Source organism: Sitophilus oryzae, unplaced genomic scaffold (assembly GCF_002938485.1).
Source record: "Sitophilus oryzae breed Bouriz unplaced genomic scaffold, Soryzae_2.0 scaffold_119_pilon_pilon, whole genome shotgun sequence".
Taxonomy (NCBI): domain Eukaryota; kingdom Metazoa; phylum Arthropoda; class Insecta; order Coleoptera; family Curculionidae; genus Sitophilus; species Sitophilus oryzae.
In genome coordinates, this window is record NW_022145837.1 from 2,949,050 (window position 1) to 2,972,810 (window position 23,761).

General features: G+C 33.7%; 1 protein-coding gene across 1 annotated transcript in view; it reads right to left on the reverse strand.

The window, feature by feature from the left end:
- Positions 1-23,761, reverse strand: part of LOC115891925 (myelin transcription factor 1-like protein) — a 139,656-nt gene that overhangs the window by 50,721 nt on the left and 65,174 nt on the right. Inside the window, exons 3-4 of the mRNA XM_030912535.1 lie at positions 10,811-11,658; positions 7,690-8,019 (exon numbers count right to left, since the gene is read on the reverse strand). Coding sequence (XP_030768395.1) covers positions 7,690-8,019; positions 10,811-11,658 — 1,178 coding nt within the window. The remainder of the gene's footprint in view (positions 1-7,689; positions 8,020-10,810; positions 11,659-23,761) is intronic.

Consider the following 23,761-nt stretch of genomic DNA (forward strand, 5'->3'; position numbering starts at 1 on the left):
TACGTAAGCATGTATCAGCTTCTCAAGACAGGCCATATCACACTTATCCACTCAGGAACGCGGAGCAAGATCTTTATCTACCTACCCCACGCTCAGAGTTCGTTAAATGTTCAATATTATACAATTCGAAAAAAATGCACAATCACCTGCCATTTGAAATCAAATTCATAACATCATTTTCTTCATTTCGCAAAACATTGAAATTTTATTTGCTAGACAAGGATTTCTACGCCGTAAATGACTTATATTTTGATAATCGAATTTGATCTTGTAAACACTGGTCTAATGTTTGCTATTACTATATTTACCAATGACATCGAAATAAATTTATTGGTCATTGATATTAACTATAAACTTACAAAATATTTTTGAATCTTATTTTTATTTTTTTTATTCTTTGACATTGTAAATATTTTTAAAGGTTTATTTTAAACAAATCGACTGACAATGTAATTTGTATAATGTTTTGCATTCTCTTTGGTTTGTTTGTTTGTTCTTTATGTTTATTGTAAGATACTCATTCAATAACTAAATTATAAAACCTACAGATACCAAATTTAAATAAAATTTTATTCAATCATTCGTACTTAATTCATTAATTTATTAATTAAATACTTTATAGCATATCAATAACGGAATTTGCAATCAACCCAAAGATCCTTTAAAGCTTTTACCTCCCTTCCCGATACGATTTAAGCAATTCCAAAGTCAAATCCAATACGGAAATCAAAGAGGGCTTTTATTTCACAGTCGACGACAACGTGAGGAGCTCAGAGATCAGAAGAAGAAGAAGAAGTAGAATAAGAGTAAAGGAAAAGGGAAGTAGGAAGTTTAATTTCGATGTTATTAGCAGTAAAGGGGTTTAAATTCATGCACCCTAGCGGTGATATTTAGAATTATCGGCGCAGCCACCTCGACTCGCCTAAAAATGATTTGTGGTTCTGTGGTCCCCTCCGCAGCCTACTGCGTAAAATTAAAGATTATGACTGCGGGGGCAATAAAGAGATGGCGATGGCGCCATAAAATAAATAGCCCGCGAATTTTGAAATTAAGTCTCCCCGTGATTTAAATTATACAAATAAAAGAACTTATTAACCAGAATAAGAAACCAAAATATTGTCTGTATCTTTTATACCACCAAGGATTTGATTTTTAAAATATATCTTCAGTATTTTTAAATCAACTTTTGACATTTTCGTTTAAAAAAAATCGTATTTTAAATTTCAATCTAGAGTGCCATGGCTGAGTTAAAAACACAAACTTTTAATCAAGGAGCCTTGGAAAAATAGATTTGATCGTCTAATGTTTTTCGTGTCTTGTCCTGACCGGTTACAAGATGCTCAAATCTTATTTTTAATCATATCTCAATTTTTTCAAATGGAACGAGGGTGACTCATTAGCATATTTCAAAAAATCATTTTTTACGAATAATTTGGTATCACACACTTGGTATTTCGAGTCAAATTGTCATCGCATGTTAGAATTTCCAATAAACCGTATGTGAAAATTTCAAAAGTTGATGAATATGCCATTCTATTCAGAGTGTCATTTTCTATAGAATAATAGTTATTTTTTATACAAGAGGATAAAATTGTATTTTATCGTCCTGTATAAATAATTTTAGGAGAGGATAATGCAATTTTATCGTCGTGTATAAAACAATATTTCTTTCCAGAGCGAGTTACGTTTTAAAAAATATTCAGAAATTATTATTTCAGGGAATTTATTGCGAGTAGAAAAAATATTGTGCTGGGTTGGCGTTGGTTTCTATGTAATTTTTACAAATAAATAAAGCTGTCTTTTTAGTTGTCACTTTTGAGTCAATATTTTTTAATTCTCTTTCGCGTCGATTGCTGATTGAATTGGAGCCAGAAATGGCTCAAAACGAAATAAGTAAATTACCAACAGATATTTAGGCTGAGGCGACAAACGCCATATCCAAACTACTTCCATTTAAATCCCAAATAACTTATGAAAAGGAATACAGAAATTCTCAAAAATGGAAGCAATTAAAAAAGGTGCCAAAAGAAATAAAGTTTTTAACCTATCCTCGCTGTTAAAGTATAATTTATTCTACCTTTGCGGTTAAAGTACTATTTTATCTACTATTTTTGATAGATATAAGGCAATTTTAACAGTTGCTATGGAAAAAAGTAAAAAAATAATGTGTCATTTAAAATCAAAGTTGTAGTCATGTCGCAACAGGAAATGTTTTTTTTAAAACAAACCCTTGTACTACAAGTATTTGTTTTAAGTAGATTCCTGTTAACAAAATGTTTGCTGTGTATTTATCAAAACCTCACTCGTTTTTCTTAAACTTTTTCAGCTTTTTTTTTTCTTGAAATTAATTCAAATTTATCCCTCTACGTCTTAACAAACATACACTCGAGGCAATTAGGATTCATAAGGGTGCGTTCCGGGAACGATTAAGGAGGTAAAAAAGGGTTGTTAGCGACGTTTCGCTAATGTACCACCCCCTTCATCAACCATTGCCGCCCCCTTCTTCTTGCCACTGACGCCATCGTTTCGAGGCAAGTCACGTCGTGCCAGTTGACAGGCCGACTTAAGGCTTGTATCTGGTTGAGCCCGTAATATCTGCTAGGTGGCGTTGCGAGCAGGTGACAGCTACGTGCGGGATTCTTAACAGCCACGTTTTTGGGTGACTTGAAATACAATTTTTAAGAATAGTAAAAGACAATAAAAAATATCATATCATTTTAAAAATAATATAATCATTATATCAAATAAATGCGATTCATACCCACGTTAATTATGAGTTTAAAAAAAAACAGGTTTAAGAGCATAATATTTTAAACAAATAATCTCTACAGTATGTCCCCAAATTGTCCTTCAAGAGGAAAAACTTTTGATAGTCTTTACAAAACTCGACCAACTATTGTCGACGACATGAGAGAAACTAATTGTATCTGCTTTTCGAGGTAGAACTCCACATATGCCTTTTAAAATGGAAAGATCCTTTTGAAAAGACAATAATTTTATGCAGTTAACAGAAAGGAAGCATTTTGAGCATTTGATTTCATCTAGCTAATTTTTGTCACGTAATTATAGGTTTATATCTATTTTTAATTCTGTAATAATTAAAATATGTTTTAAACGTGTATCTTTTTATTACCGTTGAGTATTTTACTTTACAATTTTTAATTTTTGTTAAATTAACCAAAGGTATATCACACAGCCATCCTAGATTTTAATAATAAAGATCTACTGTCGCAAAATCATAAAAATTAAAATATCTCGGAAAATCTTTGTGTAAGGGGTAGGCAACCTTAATAATATTTTGAAGATATATAAATTTTTCATTGAATACCGAAAAAATATACTGGGTTTTCCATTTAAAATAAAAGAGTAACTTGCTTTTAAATGTGACTAATGTTCAATATTAATTTTGTCTCACCCTGTACAACTTTTTGGGTCAAATTTCAATTTGGTTTAACGTACAATAACGTACGTAATTAAAAATCAGGCTATACAAGGACAACTTTAATTTAGGTAGCTGTTATCGAAATTTAAAATTTACTCTTCATTTTCACAAAATGTGAAATATGTCAAAATCCTTAGATTTTAGGTATATGCTTTTTTAATAAAACTCACCTTTATTTTTTTTTTAGAATCCGAAAATCAATTAATATATAGGGTGTTCCATTAGAAAAAAAACAACTTTGATGTGTAACTTTTTTCAGTTAACCTACATCTGCTGCCAAAATTTCATTGCGATATAAACTACAGTTCTCCTTGGAGTTTGCGCGGCGTATGAGAGGCGCCACCCTGTACAGAGTGTCTTAAAAGTGAATGTTTTGATGTATGTTTAATTTTAAATAGGCGGAACATTGCAATAAAAATATTTGCTTGTTCTAAAATCCTTAATCAAACAAGAAGAATGACAATTTTATTAATAAAAAATTAAAATTGGCGTCGTGGAAAGCATTGAGTAAATAAGACGAAGGGAAAGAGGAATGAGAGCGAAACGTCGGTCGGGCATTACAGTCAACCGACTCTCCTCGCTCACCGATGACAGGAAGAAGGAAACGCGAACTCCCGCTCATTACCTAATTATAGTTCTACTCCGCCGCAACGCACGGAGACGCAAAATTATATTTATTGCTTTACGCGTGGTTGGCTGCCTCGTATTTTCAAGGGTAATCAGGAAGCGAAGACAGAAGATATAACGTAGGGAAGTAGTAAATCGAGGGAGTATATCGCTAAGCATTTTCAGGGTATCACTTTTAAAATTGTAGAGAAAAAATGAATTTTGCAAAAATTGCAAGGTCTGGTAAATTCTGTTGTATCGTGCTGTTGTTCCAAAGTCTTCTTCTTCTTCTATTTTTTTGAGATCTAGTCTATCTGTTAGTTTTAAGATTGCCTCTGAAGGGGTTCTTGGGAGTTGGCTGTCTCTTACCCATGGACTTCCCTTCATGGTAGCGGACTTCCCTATGCGTGGTAGCTTGTTTTTTTCCATGCGTTTAACGTGTGAGAACCATTGTCTTTTTCTTTGCCTACCCCATCTCACTGCGTCGTGTGTTCCACATTGTTGTCTGATATTTGTGTTTCTAATTCTCTCTCTTCTAGTCTTCCCCATTGTGGTTTTTAGATTCTTCATTTCATCGACTATTAACATACTTTTGGTTTTGTTTGTTTATTGGTCTGATGCAGGTCTTATAAATTTTAATGCTTTATTATTCTTGAAAACTCATTCCTACATCGGAAATCTTAAAGATGTATTTATAAATACAAATTAATATGTATTAAAGTAAAATAAAGTAATCAATTACAAGGTTAATTATAGTATTATTACAATATTCAATAACTTATTAATTTAGGTACTATTAAATTGTTAGAACTTTAGGATTTAAGACGATGTTCATCGACTGCTAGACAATAACCCAGGCGATCATAAAATTCTCTTCTTACATTCGCTAGTTGGTAAACTGAAATTCTATTGCATTCGGCAGAAATAGCATTTTTTAACTCGTCTAGATTGGGGTATTTTTTATCCTTGTATATCCTGTTTTTTAAATTGCCCCAGAGAAAGAAATCATTTGGCAAAATATCAGGAGACCTTGCTGACCTATTTACTGTATGATGTAGGCCAATAACGTTTCCGTTAAAACTATTGTCTAAATATTCCCGAACAGCCAGGGTACTATGCGCCGGGCAGCCATCCATTTTGTACCAAACTTCCTGATTTTCCCTAGCGGCATCATGTAAAGCAGGTAAAATATGATTTTCGAGTAGTTCCAAATAATATTCTGCATTTAAATTTCGCATAAGATATAATGGCCCGATAATATTGTGTCCGAATATCCCTGCCCAAACATTTACTTTCTATGGATATTGCGTCCTTGTTTCGACAAAGCTGTGTTGGTTTTCTTTGTTCCAATATCGATAATTTTGAACATTGGTTGCATTATTTAAGGTAACCGTGCATTCGTCAGTAAAACATATGTTTTTTAAAAATTCCCTATCCGTGTTTGCTCTTTCCATCATATCAAAACAAAACGCCTGCCGCCGTATTTCGTCCCCATCTCGTAGCTCTTGGTGCTTTTCATATTTGAAGGAATAGTATTTATGTCGTTTCAAAATTCGAAACGCTGTAGTGTGATCTATTCCTATTTCATCCTCAAGTTTCCTTGTGCTGATCTTTCCATCGTTCCCTTCCACGCACAATAAACTTCCAAGTCGGTATCATTTCTTGCATCGTCTTTTTGTTCCTGCCTTGCTTCACATCTGCAGTTATTTATTAGGGTACCTTTGGTCTCAAATCTCTGGATATTCCTTGCGATTGTAGATTTTCCAGGTATCGGTCTATTCGGATACAGAGCATCAAACATGTCCGACACCTTTTGATAACTATTTCCTTGATAATACCATTTAATCATCAATACTTTTTCTTCGGTATTGTAATTCATGGCTAATATTTTCGATATAGGTATGACGTTTTAATAATAATAATAAAGCACTACATAGATAAATTTCTGAAATGACAACTTCATTTGACAGTTATCTTTTACCTTGACTGGTGCTCATAAGTAAATACAGGGCCATAAGAAAGGGGAAATATTTAAAAAGAAATCGGCGATAACTAGTAAACGGGCTAATTAAAAATATCTAAAGTTATTCTTTTGAATGTGGGTTTTAGTGCTCTTCAATAAACCTAAATAGAATTATTCTCTAAAATAATTAGGAAAGCCAATAATTGACCCCATTAAAATTTACGTGGGATTTCCTATGTCCCGCTCGACGATGCAACACCAGGTATACGATTTGAAGTTAAATTTATTATTAGATTAAATGAAAATTCATATCAGACCTTTTTTGAAGACTGTTCAATTATCTACAAGAATATGTATTGATTTTTACAAAACGCTGATTTGTTAGAACGCAATAGAATTCGAAAAGAAAAATATTTGTTTTCCCGTGTTATTTAAATGGGAAATAGAAAATCACGATGAGACACCTCTTAATATTAATATTAAAAGCTAAAACTTTACCGGATTTTTTTTTCATCGTCCTGAACGATATTTTCAAGGTAACTAAACGAAAAAAATATTGATTTTTTTGGTGCACCTTACTGGACAATCATTGGATTGTCACGGTGTTTTTAACAGGACACTGTATACCCAATATACTATACGACACACAATACTCAATGAATACCTTGGTAGATTGAAGCTAAGAAATAACGGCGAATGCAGATTCTGTGGGAAAAATGAAGAAACACCAGTACACCTCATCAATGAGTGCGCCGAGACGACAACTATTCTTATAGCGATGGGTTGTTATTTAACTATCTGTTATTTTATAAACATTAATTAGAAATAACATAACGCAACCGTTACTACTTCTAAAAAATAACAGATATAAAATAACGACACGTAGAGATCGACCGTTCGTGAAACGAAGTCGGCGTTCTGCACCGCCACAAAATTCGACGCTGTTCATCGAAGCAATTCCAAAAAACAACTAGTATGGATGGAAAACATGTTATTTCGACAACCATCGATACAGGCGGCGAGATACAACAGACAACGGAGTGGGGAATGCGCTACGGCGCGGCAAACGTAGCTGCATCGGTCGATGGTCGTGTTGGGCTTGCAACAGCTTAAAAATAATAGGATAGAAAAGAAGCAGCTTTTTTGAAAAAGTTGCGGGCATAACGCCTAGCGGTCGAGATAACAGGAGTGGGAAAGGAACGCTGCTGCATCGGTATATTGTCGATGGAGGTTCGAAACAGGTTGGAGAATAACGCATCAGTTGTTTTAGATACATTGTTTTTCAACCTGTTAGAGAGATATTATGACGCTGTATGTTTCAGTACTTAGTTATTAAGTTTCAATATTTAGGTATTTATTTATTCTAAAATAACTATAACAGTTTCAACTGTTATCTAAAAATAATAGTTTTGGCCGTTACTACATCCGTGCAATAAATTTTGGTACGACCGATATTGGAGATGGAGAACTAACCTCTGTAAAACCGTCTCAGATACTGATTTTTGTCAATGTCCTGAGACTGTAAGATGAGTTATAACTCAAGAAAGAGCGACACTATATATCTCTAAGGTTGCTGTTATTCACTTCCCCTTTCCCATTCAATCTACAATTTGCAATGTTTGTACGCAAATCGTTGTTCATTTCAAAATATCCCCCCCAAAAAAAACATCCAACTTACCCCTGCCTATACTGTTCGGTGACAGACTGCCCCCGCTCACCGTCGTAACTGTCACTTTGGCCCCGTCAGCGCTGCTGCCGCTGTTGACAGCTGTCACGCCGGGCGGCACGCCATCTCGCGACACTTCCTGAAACGCGTTGACGGCGCGTGACCTTATGGAGGCCGGCTGCAAGATCGTATACTGTTTGTTGGAAGCTTCCGGGGATTTGACGGGCACTGTGTCAGTGGCGCCCTCTATGGGTTTCAGAATGTTTTTCGGCTTGTCTTCCGGAGCAGGGGATTGGTCCATGCCGGGGTAACCGACGAATGTTGCCTCAGCTGGGTAGGGACCTGAATTGAATGGTATTTTGTTAGGGAATGGCTACAGAGTGGTCTGTTAGTGTGGAAATTCAGTATTGTTTTAGTTGTCGAAGATATTAAAAGAAGTTTCATATAAATGTTGCATGGTTTATAAAGATGCATATCCTCAATATCTTTTTTTTTTCATAGCAACTGTTAAAATTGCCTTATATCTATCAAAAATAGTAGATAAAATAGTACGTTAACCGCAAGGGGTAGATTAAATGATACTTTAACAGCGAGGATAGGTTAAAAACTTTATTTCTTTTCGCACGTTTTTTAATTGCTTCCATTTTTGAAAATTTTTGTATTCCTTTTCATAAGTTATTCGGGATTTAAATGGAAGTAGTTTGGATATGGCGTTTGTCGCCTCAGCCTGAATATCTGTCGGTAATTTTCTTAATTCGTTTTGAGCCATTTCTGGCTCCAATTCAATCAGCAATCGACACGAAAGAGAATTAAAAAATATTGACTCAAAACTGACAACTAAAGAGACAGCTTTATTTATTTGTCAAATTACATAGAAACCAACGCCAACCCAGCACAATATTTTTCTACTCGTAATAAATTCTTTGAAATAATAATTTCTGAATATTTTTTAAAACGTAACTCGCTAGGGAAAAAAATATTGTTTTCGTCAAAAAAAATGCATTATCGTCTCCCGAAATTAATTAATCTTTTCGGTCGACGATAAAATACCATTTTATCGTCTTCTATTAAAATAAATATTTTTGTATACGTTTGTGTCTCAAAAACAGTAATGATAAAGTTTAAACCATATTTTGGATTTAATTATTAACCAAAGTTTCAGTAAAGAATGAATAGAATATGAAATATGAACAGTACAAGGGCTTCATATAAAATAGTGTACTATATGCAGAATTTTATCCTGTATACTTTGTATAGAACAAAATATTTTTAGGATATGCATCTTTATAATCCATGCAACATACTGACTAACTGGAATTTATATTTCCCGCTGGAGATTCAGGTGGTAGCTCTGCTGTAAAAAGTACACACTTATTTATTTATTTCCTGACATTGTCATAATTCATTTTGACACTTTAATTTTGTATTACGGGTTTTTGGTTTAAATCAAATGAGTTGAGATACTTTAAGCTTAAATTTTAAACATTGTTCTTTTTAGAACCTATTGAAGTGTAGAAGGAACACCTAGAAGTGTAGAAGGTAGCTTAATAGCCGTTGCAAAAAACTTATCAAAATCTTATTAGAATATTTTGAACGGGAAAGTGCTGTTAAGGAGGTGAGTTTTGTTGATGTAAATAATAACTGTTTATACAGGGTGTTTCAAAACAAATGCGAAAAACTTTAGGGGGTGATTCCTTGTTCAAAATAAAGGGTAGTTTGCTTTATAAACGTTGGGTCAAAAGTCAACCATTAGGGAGATATCGCGGTACAAAGATGGCGGAAAAATAATGTTTTTATTTTTTATCTTGAAAACGAAAAGAGATAGGCTAATGAAATTTTATGGAAGCATTACTGTTGTGAAAACACACTTTTAGGTAATTTTTTTACTTTTTTAAAATGAGTGGAAGGGGTTGAAATAAACTACCCCTATCATTCTTGTTAACGAAATTTAAAGAAAAATCTTATCAAACACATGCAAATGCTTTCATTTGGATAGTTTAGTTTGTTTAGAAACTTTTTTACCTCTAGTGTTTTTTTTGATAAAACTCACCGATTGGAAATTAAAAAATAAAATGTAAAGCATTACATGTCAGGACAAAAAACATTTTTAGATTAAGAATCTAGTGATAATAACGATAATAATAATCATCTAGATAATAACGTATTGCAGTAGAGTAATGTCAAATAAAATAATATTAGGAACATCCTAAAAGTAACAGCGGCCGACTAGATTTTTCCTAAAAAAATTACAGCAGCCCACTAGATTCTTTACCAGAAAATGTTTTTTGTCCTGACATGTAATGCTTTACATTTTATTTTTTAATTTCAAATCGGTGAGCTTTATCAAAAAAACACAAGAGATAAAAAAGTTTCTAAACAAACTAAACTATCCAAATTAATTTTTTTGCATGTGTTTGATAAGATTTTTCTTTAAATTTCGTTAACAAGAATGATAGGGGTAGTTTACTTCAACCCCTTCCACTCATTTTAAAAAAGTGAAAAAATTACCAGAAAGTATGTTTTCATAACAGTAATGCTTCCATAAAATTTTATTAGTCTATCTCTCTTCGTTTTCAAGATAAAAAATAAAAACATTATTTTTCCGCCATCTTTGTACCGCAATATCTCCCTAATGGTTGACTTTTGACCCAACGTTTATGAAGCAAACTACCCTTTATTTTGAACAAGGAATCACCCCCTGAAGTTTTTCGCATTTGTTTTGAAACACCCTGTATATTTATAATTAATTTATTTTTGTTTCTTAAAATATTTTGATTAAAAGAAAATGTGTAAAAGTCAATCTAAATAAGTTTATTTGGTATGATCTATATAAAACTTTCCCATATTTTCGACAACAGCGAGGTTATTGAACTTTCTCGCACTAATGAGCCACCCTGTATGTAGAAATCTTATCGTGTGTGATGCAGTAACTTTAGAGCTTTGTATAAACTGTGAAGTTTACGATAATTAGTTTTACTATGTATTTTAATAAAGGTAGTAAAAAAATAGTAAATAAAAACATTGACTCTTTTTTAATTTGACTGTTCTATTATTACTATTCTACTATTCTATTGCCATGTATGTGCAACGTCATATGCTACGTCACTTTAGTGGGCGTATAAAATAAACCTACCTAAATTCGTCAAAGCCTTATTACTCGGTTGCGGTGGCCTGAACGCACTGTTACTCGAAAACGGAGACGATAAAGAACTTCCAGAAGAGTGTCTGGTAAAAGCAGAAAACCCCTGACTCTCCCCGAACCTCCCCTCCTCTTTTCTCTTATCTCTTCCACCCTCTGACACGTTCGACCTGTCACTAGACTCATTTTTTTCCGAAGCCGCCTCGGACATGTCAATCTCAAGCTCATTAGAAGAATCGTCGACTAGCTCATTGAAATCAGGAGGTCTATAATCGCTTTTATGCTTTTCTTCGCATACTTCCTGCTTGATCCTGACCACTTTTGTTTTGAAATTGTCTGATTTCTCATCTTCTCTCAATGTTATCACGTCTTTGAGCGAACATGGGTTGTCAGTGCTGGAGTTTGAAGCACTGGAAGGTGACATTTTGACGGTAGATTTCTTCTCGTCGAACAAATTCTCGAAAGCTGGCGATTCCTCATTTTGGTTGGAGTATGAAGTATGTACTCGTGGTCCTGCCCAGCTTCCAAGGTTTTTCAAAGCTGCCTCTGTTTCTCTGATCAAGGTTTCATCAGCTCCATTCTCTTCACTACCGCTGGAACTCGATGAGAGTTTTTGGTTCTTCTTGATCGGACTGTTGGTGGTGCTTGGGGGTAGGACTCGTTTCTTCTGGGGTAGGACTAAGGGTTTGGGGGTATCCTCTGTGGATTTTCTACGGCGTTTGTCTTCGAGGGATTCTAGTTTGGTGAAGGTCTTGGCCACTGTTGCCATACTATGCGGTGCGGCGGCGTTGTCGGACTTTCGCTTTTTCAGGTGCGAGAATGTGAAGGGACGATTGGTTGACCTGGAAAGAGAAAGAAAAATCTACCTTGAAGCGTTTGTAAAAAAATAATATAATATATTAATAGAGTACAATAAGATAGACGTTTTTATTTATATACAGTTATTAATTTATTAAATTTATATTAGTTTATTAAAATATTTTATTATTTTTTTATTTTAAAACAGTATGACGTCATTTTGGGGAATAATATTCATCTAACAAAATTTTTGTTTTTTTCGTAAATTATTATTTTTTTCAATGAACATGTCAGTAGATTGAAGCTAAGAAACAACGGCGAATGCAGATTTTGTGGAAAAAATTAGGAAACACTAGAACTTTTCATCACTGAGTGGACCGGGATGACAACCATTTGTGCCATAAAATTTGGTACTACTAATATCGGAGATGGAGAACTAACTTCTGTAAAACCGTCTCAGATACTGGCTTTTGTCAAAGCCCTGAGACTGTACAATGAGTACTCACAAAAGATGACATAACATATCAATAAGGTGATTAACTCTAACCTAAACATCAAACAAGTAAATGTGATTCATATCCACACTAATTATGTTTTTTAACAAATATATAGTATGTATTTAATTTCTGTAGAACACCAGGTAATGTCTTCGTGTTTGGTATCTTTTTAAATCGCCTAATTTCACCTCAAATCAAACTAACCTTGTTTAATATTAGGGAAGTTTAATGGTTTCCGTCGGAGTTCAAAACGAATTAAATAAAGCGCCTGCAATTCTCATGGTAACCGATCAAAATTACGTTGTTTTTCCATCGACACGAAGATTTTGCCACGGGTGTTTTGTTTATATTCCCTTCTGTAGGTAATTTCTTACCGATTAAGATCCATATCTAGACGTGGTTCGGCTTGGTGTTATTAAAACACCACTAAGTAAACGCTGGAACTAAACGAAATTTGTTTTAAATTGAATTGTCGATGTTGTTTGATTTATCTTGCTTGATAATCTACGGTTTAGTTTTTATTTGTTTTGGTTAATATCAGGTTTATGATGTTTTAATAACAGGGTGTTATTAAAGATGTATAAAAACAACTATGTAATTAAATGGAAAGTCATGAAAAGCTATATCAGAATAATACATTTGTTTTTAAAAGAGACCAGAGTTCAATATTAATTTTGTCCCACCCTGTATAACTTTGCGGGTGAAATTTTAATTTGGTTTAACCTAAAACGGTTATTTTAACTAAATATCAGGCTATACAGGGTAAATTAAAATTTAGGAAGCTGATATTGATATTTAAAATTTTTTCTCACAAAATGTGAAATATGTCAAAAGTTTTATATTTTATAGGCACATTCTTCTTTAATGAAACTTACCTCTATTTTTTTCCTAGAATCCGAAAATCAATTAATATATAGGGTGTTCCATTAGAAAAAAACTCAACTTTGATGTGTAGCTTTTTTAGTAAGTTTCATTTTTATTTCGATTTTTTCCAAATAATTTCTGAAGTAACGTCAATATTTGGATGAAAATTGGTGTCTGGGAGTTTTTTGACATGAGAAATTTGATTTTAATGTTAATATGACTCTTATTTGTAGGGGGCGCTACCTACATGCGTTTTAACTGTTTTGAAGAGTATTAACTTTTCGTCTGTACCTGTATAAAACTACTGAGTGAAAAAATATACATTTCCGTGACTGTCTACTTAAAAAATGTCTCTTGGTAAAAATCGCTACGAGCAACCGTTCTCAAGATACTTAGAATGGAAATAGTCAATAAATATCATTATTGACAAAAAATAAACACGTAGAATAGATAGTTATTTGACTGAAATAATAAATTTGGGAAATTTTTATTTTATATTTTTATTTTATTGATAAAACAGTTTCTGTTGAACTTTTGATACAAAAACATTTCAAATTTATGATTTCTGTTTAATAACTATTTAGTCTTATTGTCAATTCAATTTATGTCAATGATGATAGGTATTGATAATTTCGATTCCAAATATCTCGAGAAGTATTACTCATAGCGATTTTTACCAAGAGACCTTTTTTACGTAGAAAATGTCGTAAATGTATATTTTTTACTCAGTAGTTTTATACAGGGACGGACAAAAAGTTATTACTCTCGAAAAGAGTTAAAATAAATATAGGTGGCGCCTCCTACAAATAGGAGTCATATTGACATCAAAATCAAATTTCTCATGCCAAAAAACTCCCAGACACCAATTTTCATCCAAATATTGACGTAACTTCATAAAATAGTTGGAAAAAATCGAAACTAAAATGAAACTTCTACACCCTGTATCTCCGAAACTAAGCATTTTAGGACATACATTTATACGAACATTTTTACTTATTTTTTTTTGTAGAATAAGCTGCCAAAGTTTCCGGAATACAATGTTTAGTAATTAACTTCATAAAATCTAGCACAAGCTCCTTTCAAACCAAACCTTCTGTTTTTATTAATACATAAAAATCACCTGGGGTAATCCCTTAACTATCACATCCCCTATCATTCGCTTCCCTGCCACCCTTCGACGATTTCTTTCCTCCCTTTTTGGGAAAGACACCGAGCCTCTTGCACGCATGCAGCAGTAGGGCAAAGGGTGCCTTTTTACGTTGCGTCCCTTCGCATTAAAGGGAGAAAGATCGTTCGAGGGAAGGGAAATGCAACGGCGTGACCGATATTAATATGTTCCCTTTAAGCATCTTCTGGATTTTTCAAGGGCACATGGTTGAAGAGAAAAAAGAACGTTTTAATATATAGCGGTAATTAACTTTGTTAAAATATCAACTGGAATATTTGAAGTTAAACTTCTTACTAACTATTAAATTAAAGAATTTGAAGGGCATGCTTGAATAAGTGACATATAATGCTGTTTTAATTTAAATATTATTTACAGTTTATTTCTGTAATCTGTACAGGGTGGCTCGAATTAGACGTTCATTATTGGAATTTCGGAAACCGTAAGAGATACAGGATCGGTTAAATGGAGGCAAAGTTGCGCAATTTGATGCTCAATAAAATGCCGTATTGCATTTTGAAAAATTGCGAATACTTCCGAATATATTCGAAAAAAAAACGGAATTTTCAATTTTGTTTTCTATTGTTTCCTGGCTTTATTTGTTAAGATAACTTAAAATGAAAAACAAATTTTTAGGGCCACTCTTTCTGCTCTATAACTCTGTGTGATTAAATATTGACTCTGATGTTTCGGCTTCTGGCGACCATCATCAACTTAATTTTTTTAAATACGGACCTGATTTTTTTTCAATTTAATTAAATCCTTTCATCACTCTTAAAACACTATATATAGTCACTTTGATATTTGCCGACGTTTCGTACAGAAAATTCCATCACCAGAATATTTTATGCAAAAAAAAATAAAAAATAAAAATGCAATACGGCATTTTATTGAGCATCAAATTGCGCAACTTTGCTTCCATTTAACCGATCCTGTATCTCTTACGGTTTCCGCACTTAAAATAAATATATTGAATTAAATATAATAAAAAGCGACAATTCTACATAATAACGATACAAATTTAAAGCCAGTCCGCAAATGAGAAACAAACAAAGCAAACCAGCTTGTTTCTGGTCTGGAGTACCTGCTCGAGCCCTTCGACCCCTAAATTATCTTTCGACAAATCCACAGGGCACGGCGCCCTAATGACTGGATAGACAACACCTGATAAGCCGGTAATCAGCCCTGGAACCTTTATTAAATTCCGCAGTCGCAGTTTAGGACGTACTAGAAGGGCCTAAGTGTTAAAATAGAGGTTTCTAGTCCAGGCTTTTAGCTGTAATTTTGAAAACAAAGACAATATAATAAAAAAATGTATAAATTAATAAAATTCAACATTTTGAGCTTTTTGCTTTTAATGTCTGTTGAGTAATGGGTATGTTCATATATCCACCCTGTATAAAAGAGTATGAATGTAGATTGTAGAATGTTTAGGAGGGGAGTTAATCACCGCGACCTTATAGATCTCTCTATTGTGTATTCCCATTTCTTGAGTTATAACTAACCAAATCATACAGTCTCAGGGCTTTAACAAAAGCCAGTATTTGAGACGACTCCACAGAGGCCAGCCCTCCATCCTCGACATCAGACGTACCAAAGTTCATGGCACGAAAGATCGTCGTCTCGGCGCACTCAGTGATAAGGTGTTCCGATGTTTCCCCATTTTCTCCACAGAATCTGCATGCGCCGTTGTTTCTCAGCTTCAGCCTACTGAGGTGTTCGTTGAGGAGACAACCTAGTGTCCTGTTAGTCCTAGTAGAAACTCCGTGACAATCCGAAGATTGTTTTTACTTAAATCAAGGAAAACCTTTGATTTTTCACGGTCGTAAGTTCTGAGGAACTTTTTCGAGTGTCTTAGACCGTTGGAGGACACCCATTCCAAGTTACGGATGGTTCCAGATACTTCAGTTCCGCTTTCAGTTGGTTCCCGTTTGGAAAACCGAAAGGTTCTGGTCCAGTTAGTGGTGTGTTCGCTCCTTTTCTAGCTAGATCATTTGCTTTTTCATTGCCTTTTATCCCTTGGTGACCAGGCACCCAGAGTAGGAGGACTTTATTTTCTTTGCCTAATTTATTGTGCTTCTCTAGGCATTCTTTGACCAACTTCGAATTGACTGCTTGACTATCGGATAGGATGGCAATTTCCTGTTTTCGATAGTTCTAAGATAAATTGTACGCATCTTTCGATAGCGTAAATTTCTGCCTGAAGGATACTGGGGTAGGTGCCCATTGGTTCGGAGTATTTAGTTTTCGGCCCAAATACTCCTATCCCTGTCCCTGCTTTGGTTTTGGAAGCATCAGTATACCACGTGATGATATGGTCTTTTATATGCTGAGTAAGCGTTTCTTCCTTCCCAATCCTTTTTATTACTCAATATTACAGTGAGGTGGTTCTCAAAGTTGTAAATTCTTGGTATGTCATCCACTGGGAGTTGGAGAAGTGGAATTTTCTTTCTGAGGGTGTTCCAAGTCCCTAACCTGAAAATTCTCCCAGTATTGTTTTTGTCAATGACCATTCTAATCATTGTCGCATTGGCATAACTACCGACGACAATGTTCAGCTTGAATGTCGTAGTGCTCCTTCATTCGGTCACTACCGCTTTGAATATTTAGGCGGACACGCTGATGGATGTCGTCCATCCTTTGGCGTAGTCTATGAACATAATCTTCTCCGGCGACATCTTCTCCCGGTCGGCAACCAAACTTCAGGTCACAAGGTAGGCGCACTTCCCGTCCCATAACGATGCTGGCTGGAGTTTGCCCTGTGGATTCTTGGACGGGTGAACGATAGGCCAACAGGAACAGGTAAAGAAATTTGTCCCAGTCTCTTTGGTGGTCAAAGACATACAGGCCAGCTTTAATAATAAAATAATTAATTTAGAAGAAAAGATAACAGAAATTGTAGAGAATTCTACTGAACTGCAAGATAAAATAACACAAATTGAGGATGATGTAAACAGAAAAATCGAGATTTTGAGAGAAGAAATGGGAAAGGCAAATTCACTAAAATGTCAAGAAACATCGGAGGACCCGAAACTAGTCGAAAATAAGTATACCTCAAAGTCAGTTATGAAGCCTCCACAGTTTGACGGAAAACCGCTTAGGCCAACTACTTTTGCCAATTTGAAACCGCTGCGAGAGCAAACGGCTGGACAATCGCTGAAAAAGCTACCGCTTTGACTATCGCACTGCGGGGAGATGTGACTTTCTATCCACACGGAACCGGCGAAAAACGTAACACTATCATGGTATACATCCAGCGCAAAATGTTAGGGGCGCAGCCCCATAAAAGAGTATAGTTAGGTACATCTACATTTATTATTAATGTATTTACTATTAAATAAAAACCGTAGCCATATTAGCCTTAGCAGCCAATAGAAGACGTCATCTGAAAATACTTTTACTTTTTCTAATAGACTGATATAAGTAGAACAAATATTAACGGTCTAGGTAAAATATCTAGCTAATTTGCCAGCTCAGAATTAGAATTTAGAGTTAGTCACTTGCATTTTCATTGAAGGATACTGTTATATTTATTTCAAACCAATAATCAACGAGAATAGTCGTATAATTTAATAAAATTACTGTAAATCACTATAAATAATGAATTGTTTTTAATTGAACTGTAATTTCTGTATTATTGATCATTAAAGATGGAGATAAATAATTGTGATTGAATAAAATTTTATTTTAAGATGAAACTTTTGTTAACAACATTCTAACAATTCGAATAATGAACTGAATAATGACAAGACAAGTGACATCTGTCTAAAAAAGACAGAGATTTATAGTAACAAGTTGGTTTTGTAAAATTTAGAGTGACAATTCTGATTATAAGAAATACTGGTTACCTAACGATTAATATTAATTTAAAAATAAATCCCCAACATGAATAATGAACAAAACATTTAAAGAAAAACAGACCACAGACTACACAAAACAAATTGTTGGTTAATAGCAGTTAGTAGTAGTCAGAGATATAGATGTAGTAGTATTTTGGATTTTAGCTAGAATAGTATACGGTTTTATATTAACTCTAATATTTTTGAGTTAATAAAAAGCATTCATAAAAAATATATATCCTTCAAATCCTTCAATTTAATAGCTATTAGTAAAAAGAGTCACTTTCAGTTGAATTTAGTTTCATAACCTTGAGGTATATGATTCACACTTCTTTCTCCCTCATCTAATAAACTCTTCACATAATTTTATCACGATCACTTAACAACACTTAAGCTCGTTCGTGCCACTTAAATTTCAAGTCAACAACCGTCACCCCTTGCTCCCCTTATTATCAAAGCTGCCCCCTTCTCCGGCTGATCCCCCCTGTTAATCGTAGGGCGTCTTTAAGGCTCCCGAAGACCTCCTTCGTATCCAGAGAGTCCTACTCCCTGGATTAAGCCTTTATCCCGCTGGATAGTCCTTACTTTAGCTATCTGTATTTAACAGAAACTGGGGGATTTTGAAAGTTAACCCCCTCCGAGCAAGTCGGTCTAGGAGGGGTCTCTGACTTTCTCTTGGAGTTAGAATTATCTTGTGGTCAGAAAGTTTAATTTGTTTTAAAATTTCCTGTTATCTGTCCTGGGCAGACGTAAAAAATGGAAATATTTGGTAGAAAAGTAGTTTATAGATTACCGAGTTTTCCACTTACCAACGAAAGATATGAAATAGAAATATATTACATTAGGAATGTAGCTGATTGATAAAATAATTAGAAAACATAGGTATAAGTTTGCGATTTCTGCAAATTCGACCTTTCAAGTGGAGAAAGATACGTCAAAATATTTTCCAATGCCGTTTGATAGAGAGTTATACCGTAATTTTTAAGAATATCAATTATAAACTTGTGTAGAGTGCTAATGATAAACTACAACAATTATTAGGTAATCCTAAAGATAAAACACCTCCACTGGAAAGGTCGGGTATTTTTGAAATTTCATGTAAAGATTTTAATCAAAAATATTTTGGGCAAACTAGAAGATCAATATTAACTAGATTTAAAGAACATATGGCTCCGATAAGATATGGTAGACCTGATAAATCTTGCGTTGCTCAAAATTTTGTTGATAAAGAACATTGTATAGATATTAAGAATTTAAAATTAATTAAACGGGTCTCAAATTACAGGCAATTAGATGCATGAACAGACACAATAGTCCAATTTCTTCTAGCTCTCTGTTCCTATTGCTCTAGTTTTGTAATTAATTGTTACTCTCGGTTGGTTTTGACTCGCTTGTCTAGCCAACTCGGTCCCAACTTAGCGCCAATATAAACGCACAATTTGTAGATATTAGTTCAGTCTTAATCATCTGCTGATGATGTTAACATGGTTAGCGAAACGCGTGTTTAGTGCAAAAGTAAAAATATTTTGGTGTATTGTGGTGATTAGTGTTTTATATTGTTTCTTTTATTAAATAGATACTTTCTTACTATGTTGTTTTAATCTAAAAAGAGTACATGAAACCTATAGTAAGAAATTAAAAAAAATATTATTAAATATATGCTATACCACCAAAGATTTTCCCACTGTGATAAGCAGCTTAAACGACGGACGCATGTAAACGAGGTTATATCAGATCCAATAAAAATAATCTTCTTTTTATAAAAACGAGGGAAAGGTCTCTATCATGCGTAAAGTCACGCTTTAGGTTTTTTATCGCTTGTAGCGTGCCGTGCGGTTGAAAAAATAACAAACGGCAACAATGTGCCGGAAATTTGATGACATAATTTGTATGTTTTGTCGATATAAAAGTAAATATCATATCGCTGGGTAGAAAATAAATATAAACCTTTCTTTTCCTGCTTAAATTGCGTGTTAGTGTTTTGATTTATGTATACAGAATGTTTGCTAAGATATATTGTTTGTTTTGCGTTTTAATTCAGTTGTTATTAACAAACGTGTTTATTTTATTTGCCATATATCAATTTAGTAAGCGTATATGGTCAAGTAAGGAGTTCCCTTTTAATATGTTATTGCTTTATTATTGTTAAATTTAAATAAATATTTAATAATAATAATATAATAAATATCAAATCGTTAGGGCAGAAAATAAAATACTTTTTCCTCCTGATTAAATAGCATGCTGCGAGTGTTTTTATTTACGTAAACGGAATTGTTTAAATATATTATTTGTTTTATCGTTTGCAGGTTACAAAACTGTATTTTATTACGCGTGTTTATTATTTTCGCATAATGAAGCATTATATGAGACGCGTTTTGTTATTGAATTGAAATGAAATGATGTTATAATTTCTACGCATCTGAAGAGACAAATGCTTTTTTAAAAACCTTTGGTATTTTAATTGGAGAGTTGGAGCGTTTTAATTATTATTTTTTCGGTTTCTGTTTGTAAAATGTCATTAACAAACTAAACAGATTTATAAGTATGAAGTATAATTATACTTCGTATGGTATGACTATATTTTCATGTTTTTTTTTAATTTTCTCTAAAACGATATGAAAATTTGGAAAAGTATAAACGGGTTTAACCATTTTAAGACAAGCAACAAATTTAATAAAGATTGCATTTTTATCAAAATGTCAACAATAAAAAAGTTTTTCCTCTTGTAAAAACAATCCAGAGACATACTGTATAACTATACTATATTATATTGGTGTATTAACTATACTATTTTATATTGGTGTATTAACTATACTATTTTATATTGGTGAAACATCTAGATCCTTAAATGTTCGAATTAAAGAACATAAATATTATTTAAGAACGGGCGACTTTCACAAATCTAAAATTTGTCAGTATTCATGGACACAGGGCACAGAATAAATTTTAACATCGCTAAAATTATAATGAAAGAAGCGATAGCCTCTATAAGAAAAATAAAAGAATCTTTTTTAATTTTTTTAGTGATTTTGCAGACTCTTCTATTAGAACCGCTGATGTTCGGAAAAACTTACATTACAATAATCAGGAATTTTTCAAGAAAAAAAAAACTTGCCACAAAGCTATATACATTTACATATTTTTTTTGTTTCAACATAATTCTACTGTTAAATTATTCACAACTATAAAGTTTCATTCGGAACCTCGCAATTAGTGGAATAAATTAATGGTTTCAATTATTACACTTTATACTTTTTAGTTTACGATCATTCACAATGTTTAAAAAACGCAATTAAAATTAATAGAATATCCTAGCAACAGTTTACGTGAGTCAGTTGTATCCATAGAGAAAACCTAATATTTAGCTTATAAAACGATCAGCTTTTGAGTTCTAACCACAATGTCTCTTGACGGAAGATAATCAAAGACCAAAATGACATTTCTCGCAAATTTTGAAGAATATTTAGTGGAAAAGTTAAAGTTTGATAACTTTTTCTACTAATTGAAAAGGTCTTCCACTAATTGCGAGGTTCTGAACGAAGCTTAAATCTTAAAAATTATTTAACAATAAAAATCTATTTTATTAAAAAAAATCAAAATTACCTTGCAGCTGCATTCACTGACTCAATCATCTTATTCGCCTCTTTTAAAGTCCGAATTCATCGATTCACATAACTGTCTTACTAATCCATTTTTAATCCATAAAACCAAACCAAAACAACCACAATCCAAAAAAAAACACGTTAACTTCGAGAAACAAAATTCGAAACTGCCAATAACTTTCTCGTCGCAACTCTAACGCTCGCGACGAAGTACGGTAGTTGTCGATGCACTCACTGAAGGCGTCCCGACGCCGTGCTACGTCACGCGATGACGACGCTGCGGACTGGACTGACGCGGCGCCGGCGGTCCCTCTCTCCAACGGTCTTCGGATTTAGAAAAGCGCGCGCAAGATGCAACCTTCCCTGTACTCTTACGTGGCCGCCCCTGTGTGATGCCTCCTCACTGCTTGCTCCCCGCTGCTTCCCTGTGAGGTCCGACGTGAGGACGGTCTGCAGGCAGGGCTATTGCCCGGCCGACCGACGTGTGTGTGAGGTGGAGGAGATGGAAGTGAAGGGTTGAGAGGTTGTGGGTCTTATTATTCGGATGGGGATCGTATTTTTTATAGTTAAAAGTTGGGTTTAAGCTTTAAAATAAGCTGAGTTTTTACCAAAAAGAGACAGGTAATTACCGGAACCTTATAGATCTATTATGTCTGCCTTTCTTGAGTTATAACTCGTCATACAGTCTCAGGGCTTTGACAAAAGCCAGTAGCTGAGACGGTTTTACAGAGGTTAGTTCTCCATATCCGGTATCAGGCGTACCAAAGTTCATGGCACGAATGGTTGTCGTCTCGGCGCACTCAGTGATAAGGTGTTCTGGTGTTTCCCCATTTTCCCTACAGAATCTACGTTGAATCTACCGAGGTGTTTACTGAGTAGACAGTGTCTAGTTAAAAACCCCGTAACAATCCGTAGATTGTTCTTACTTAAATCAAGGAAAATTTTTAAATTTTCTCGGTTGTAAGTTTTGAGAAATTTCTTCGAGCGTCTTAGACCGTTGGGGGTTAGGGTTGGAGTCTTCCAGGTTTTTGAGTTGAACCTATTAGAAAGAATCGCCTATTTGTCAGACTGGCGCATTGACAAAAAACTTTCAGAATGAAAATTTACTTTTAGTCCGTCAATCCCATGAGCCTATTAAGTTTAAAACGCTTTGTTAGTAGACCCACTACCGCCTTCACAATATTTCTGTCTTTGCATAACAGATTTACTGTAAATTTTGGCGAGACTTAGTGAAACATTTTCTTTAAGGATTCTATAGGGGTACTATTTTATTTATATCTAAACTATTAATGAAATACTCGATACAACAATTTATTTTTAAAATGTACAAATGTAGTAAAAGTATCTTAATTTGTCAACTAAGAATCTTTCAAAACTAGCACAAATATTTTTGCAATTTGAAATTTATCGATTGTTCTTTCAAATTTGTGTTACAAAGAAAACTGATATTGTGTCAGAAAGTTATGATAACAAAGACAATTTTAATATTGGTATCCCACCACAACTTAAAAAGCTGCAGAAAGAGTAGAAGTTACAGAAATGAGAGTGGGAGATGAGTGAGGAAACTATAAAGAATCCAAATTTTTTTAGTTCTATACCGGGTATTGCATCGTCGAGCGGGACATAAGAAATCCCATGTAAATTTTAATGGGTTCAATTATTGACTTCCCTAATTATTTTAGAGAATAATTCTATTTAAGTTTATCGAAAAGCACTAAAGCCCACATTCAAAAGAATAACTTTAGATATTTTTGATTAACCCGTTTACGAGTTATCGCCGATTTCTTTTTAAATATTTCTCCTTTCTTATGGCCCTGTATTTACTTATGAGCACCAGTCAAGGTAAAAGATAACTGTCAAATGAAATTGTCATTTAATAGTACCTAAATTAATAAGTTATTGAATATTGTAATAAAACTATAATTAACCTTGTAATTGATTACTTTATTTTACATTAATTCATATTAATTTGTATTTATAAATACATCTTTAAGATTTCCGATGTAGGACTGAGTTTTCAATAATAATAAAGCACTAAATAGGTAAATTTCTGAAATGACAACTTCATTTGACAGTTATCTTTTACCTTGACTGGTGCTCATAAGTAAATACAGGGCCATAAGAAAGGAGAAATATTTAAAAAGAAATCGGCGATAAATAGTAAACGAGCTAATCAAAAA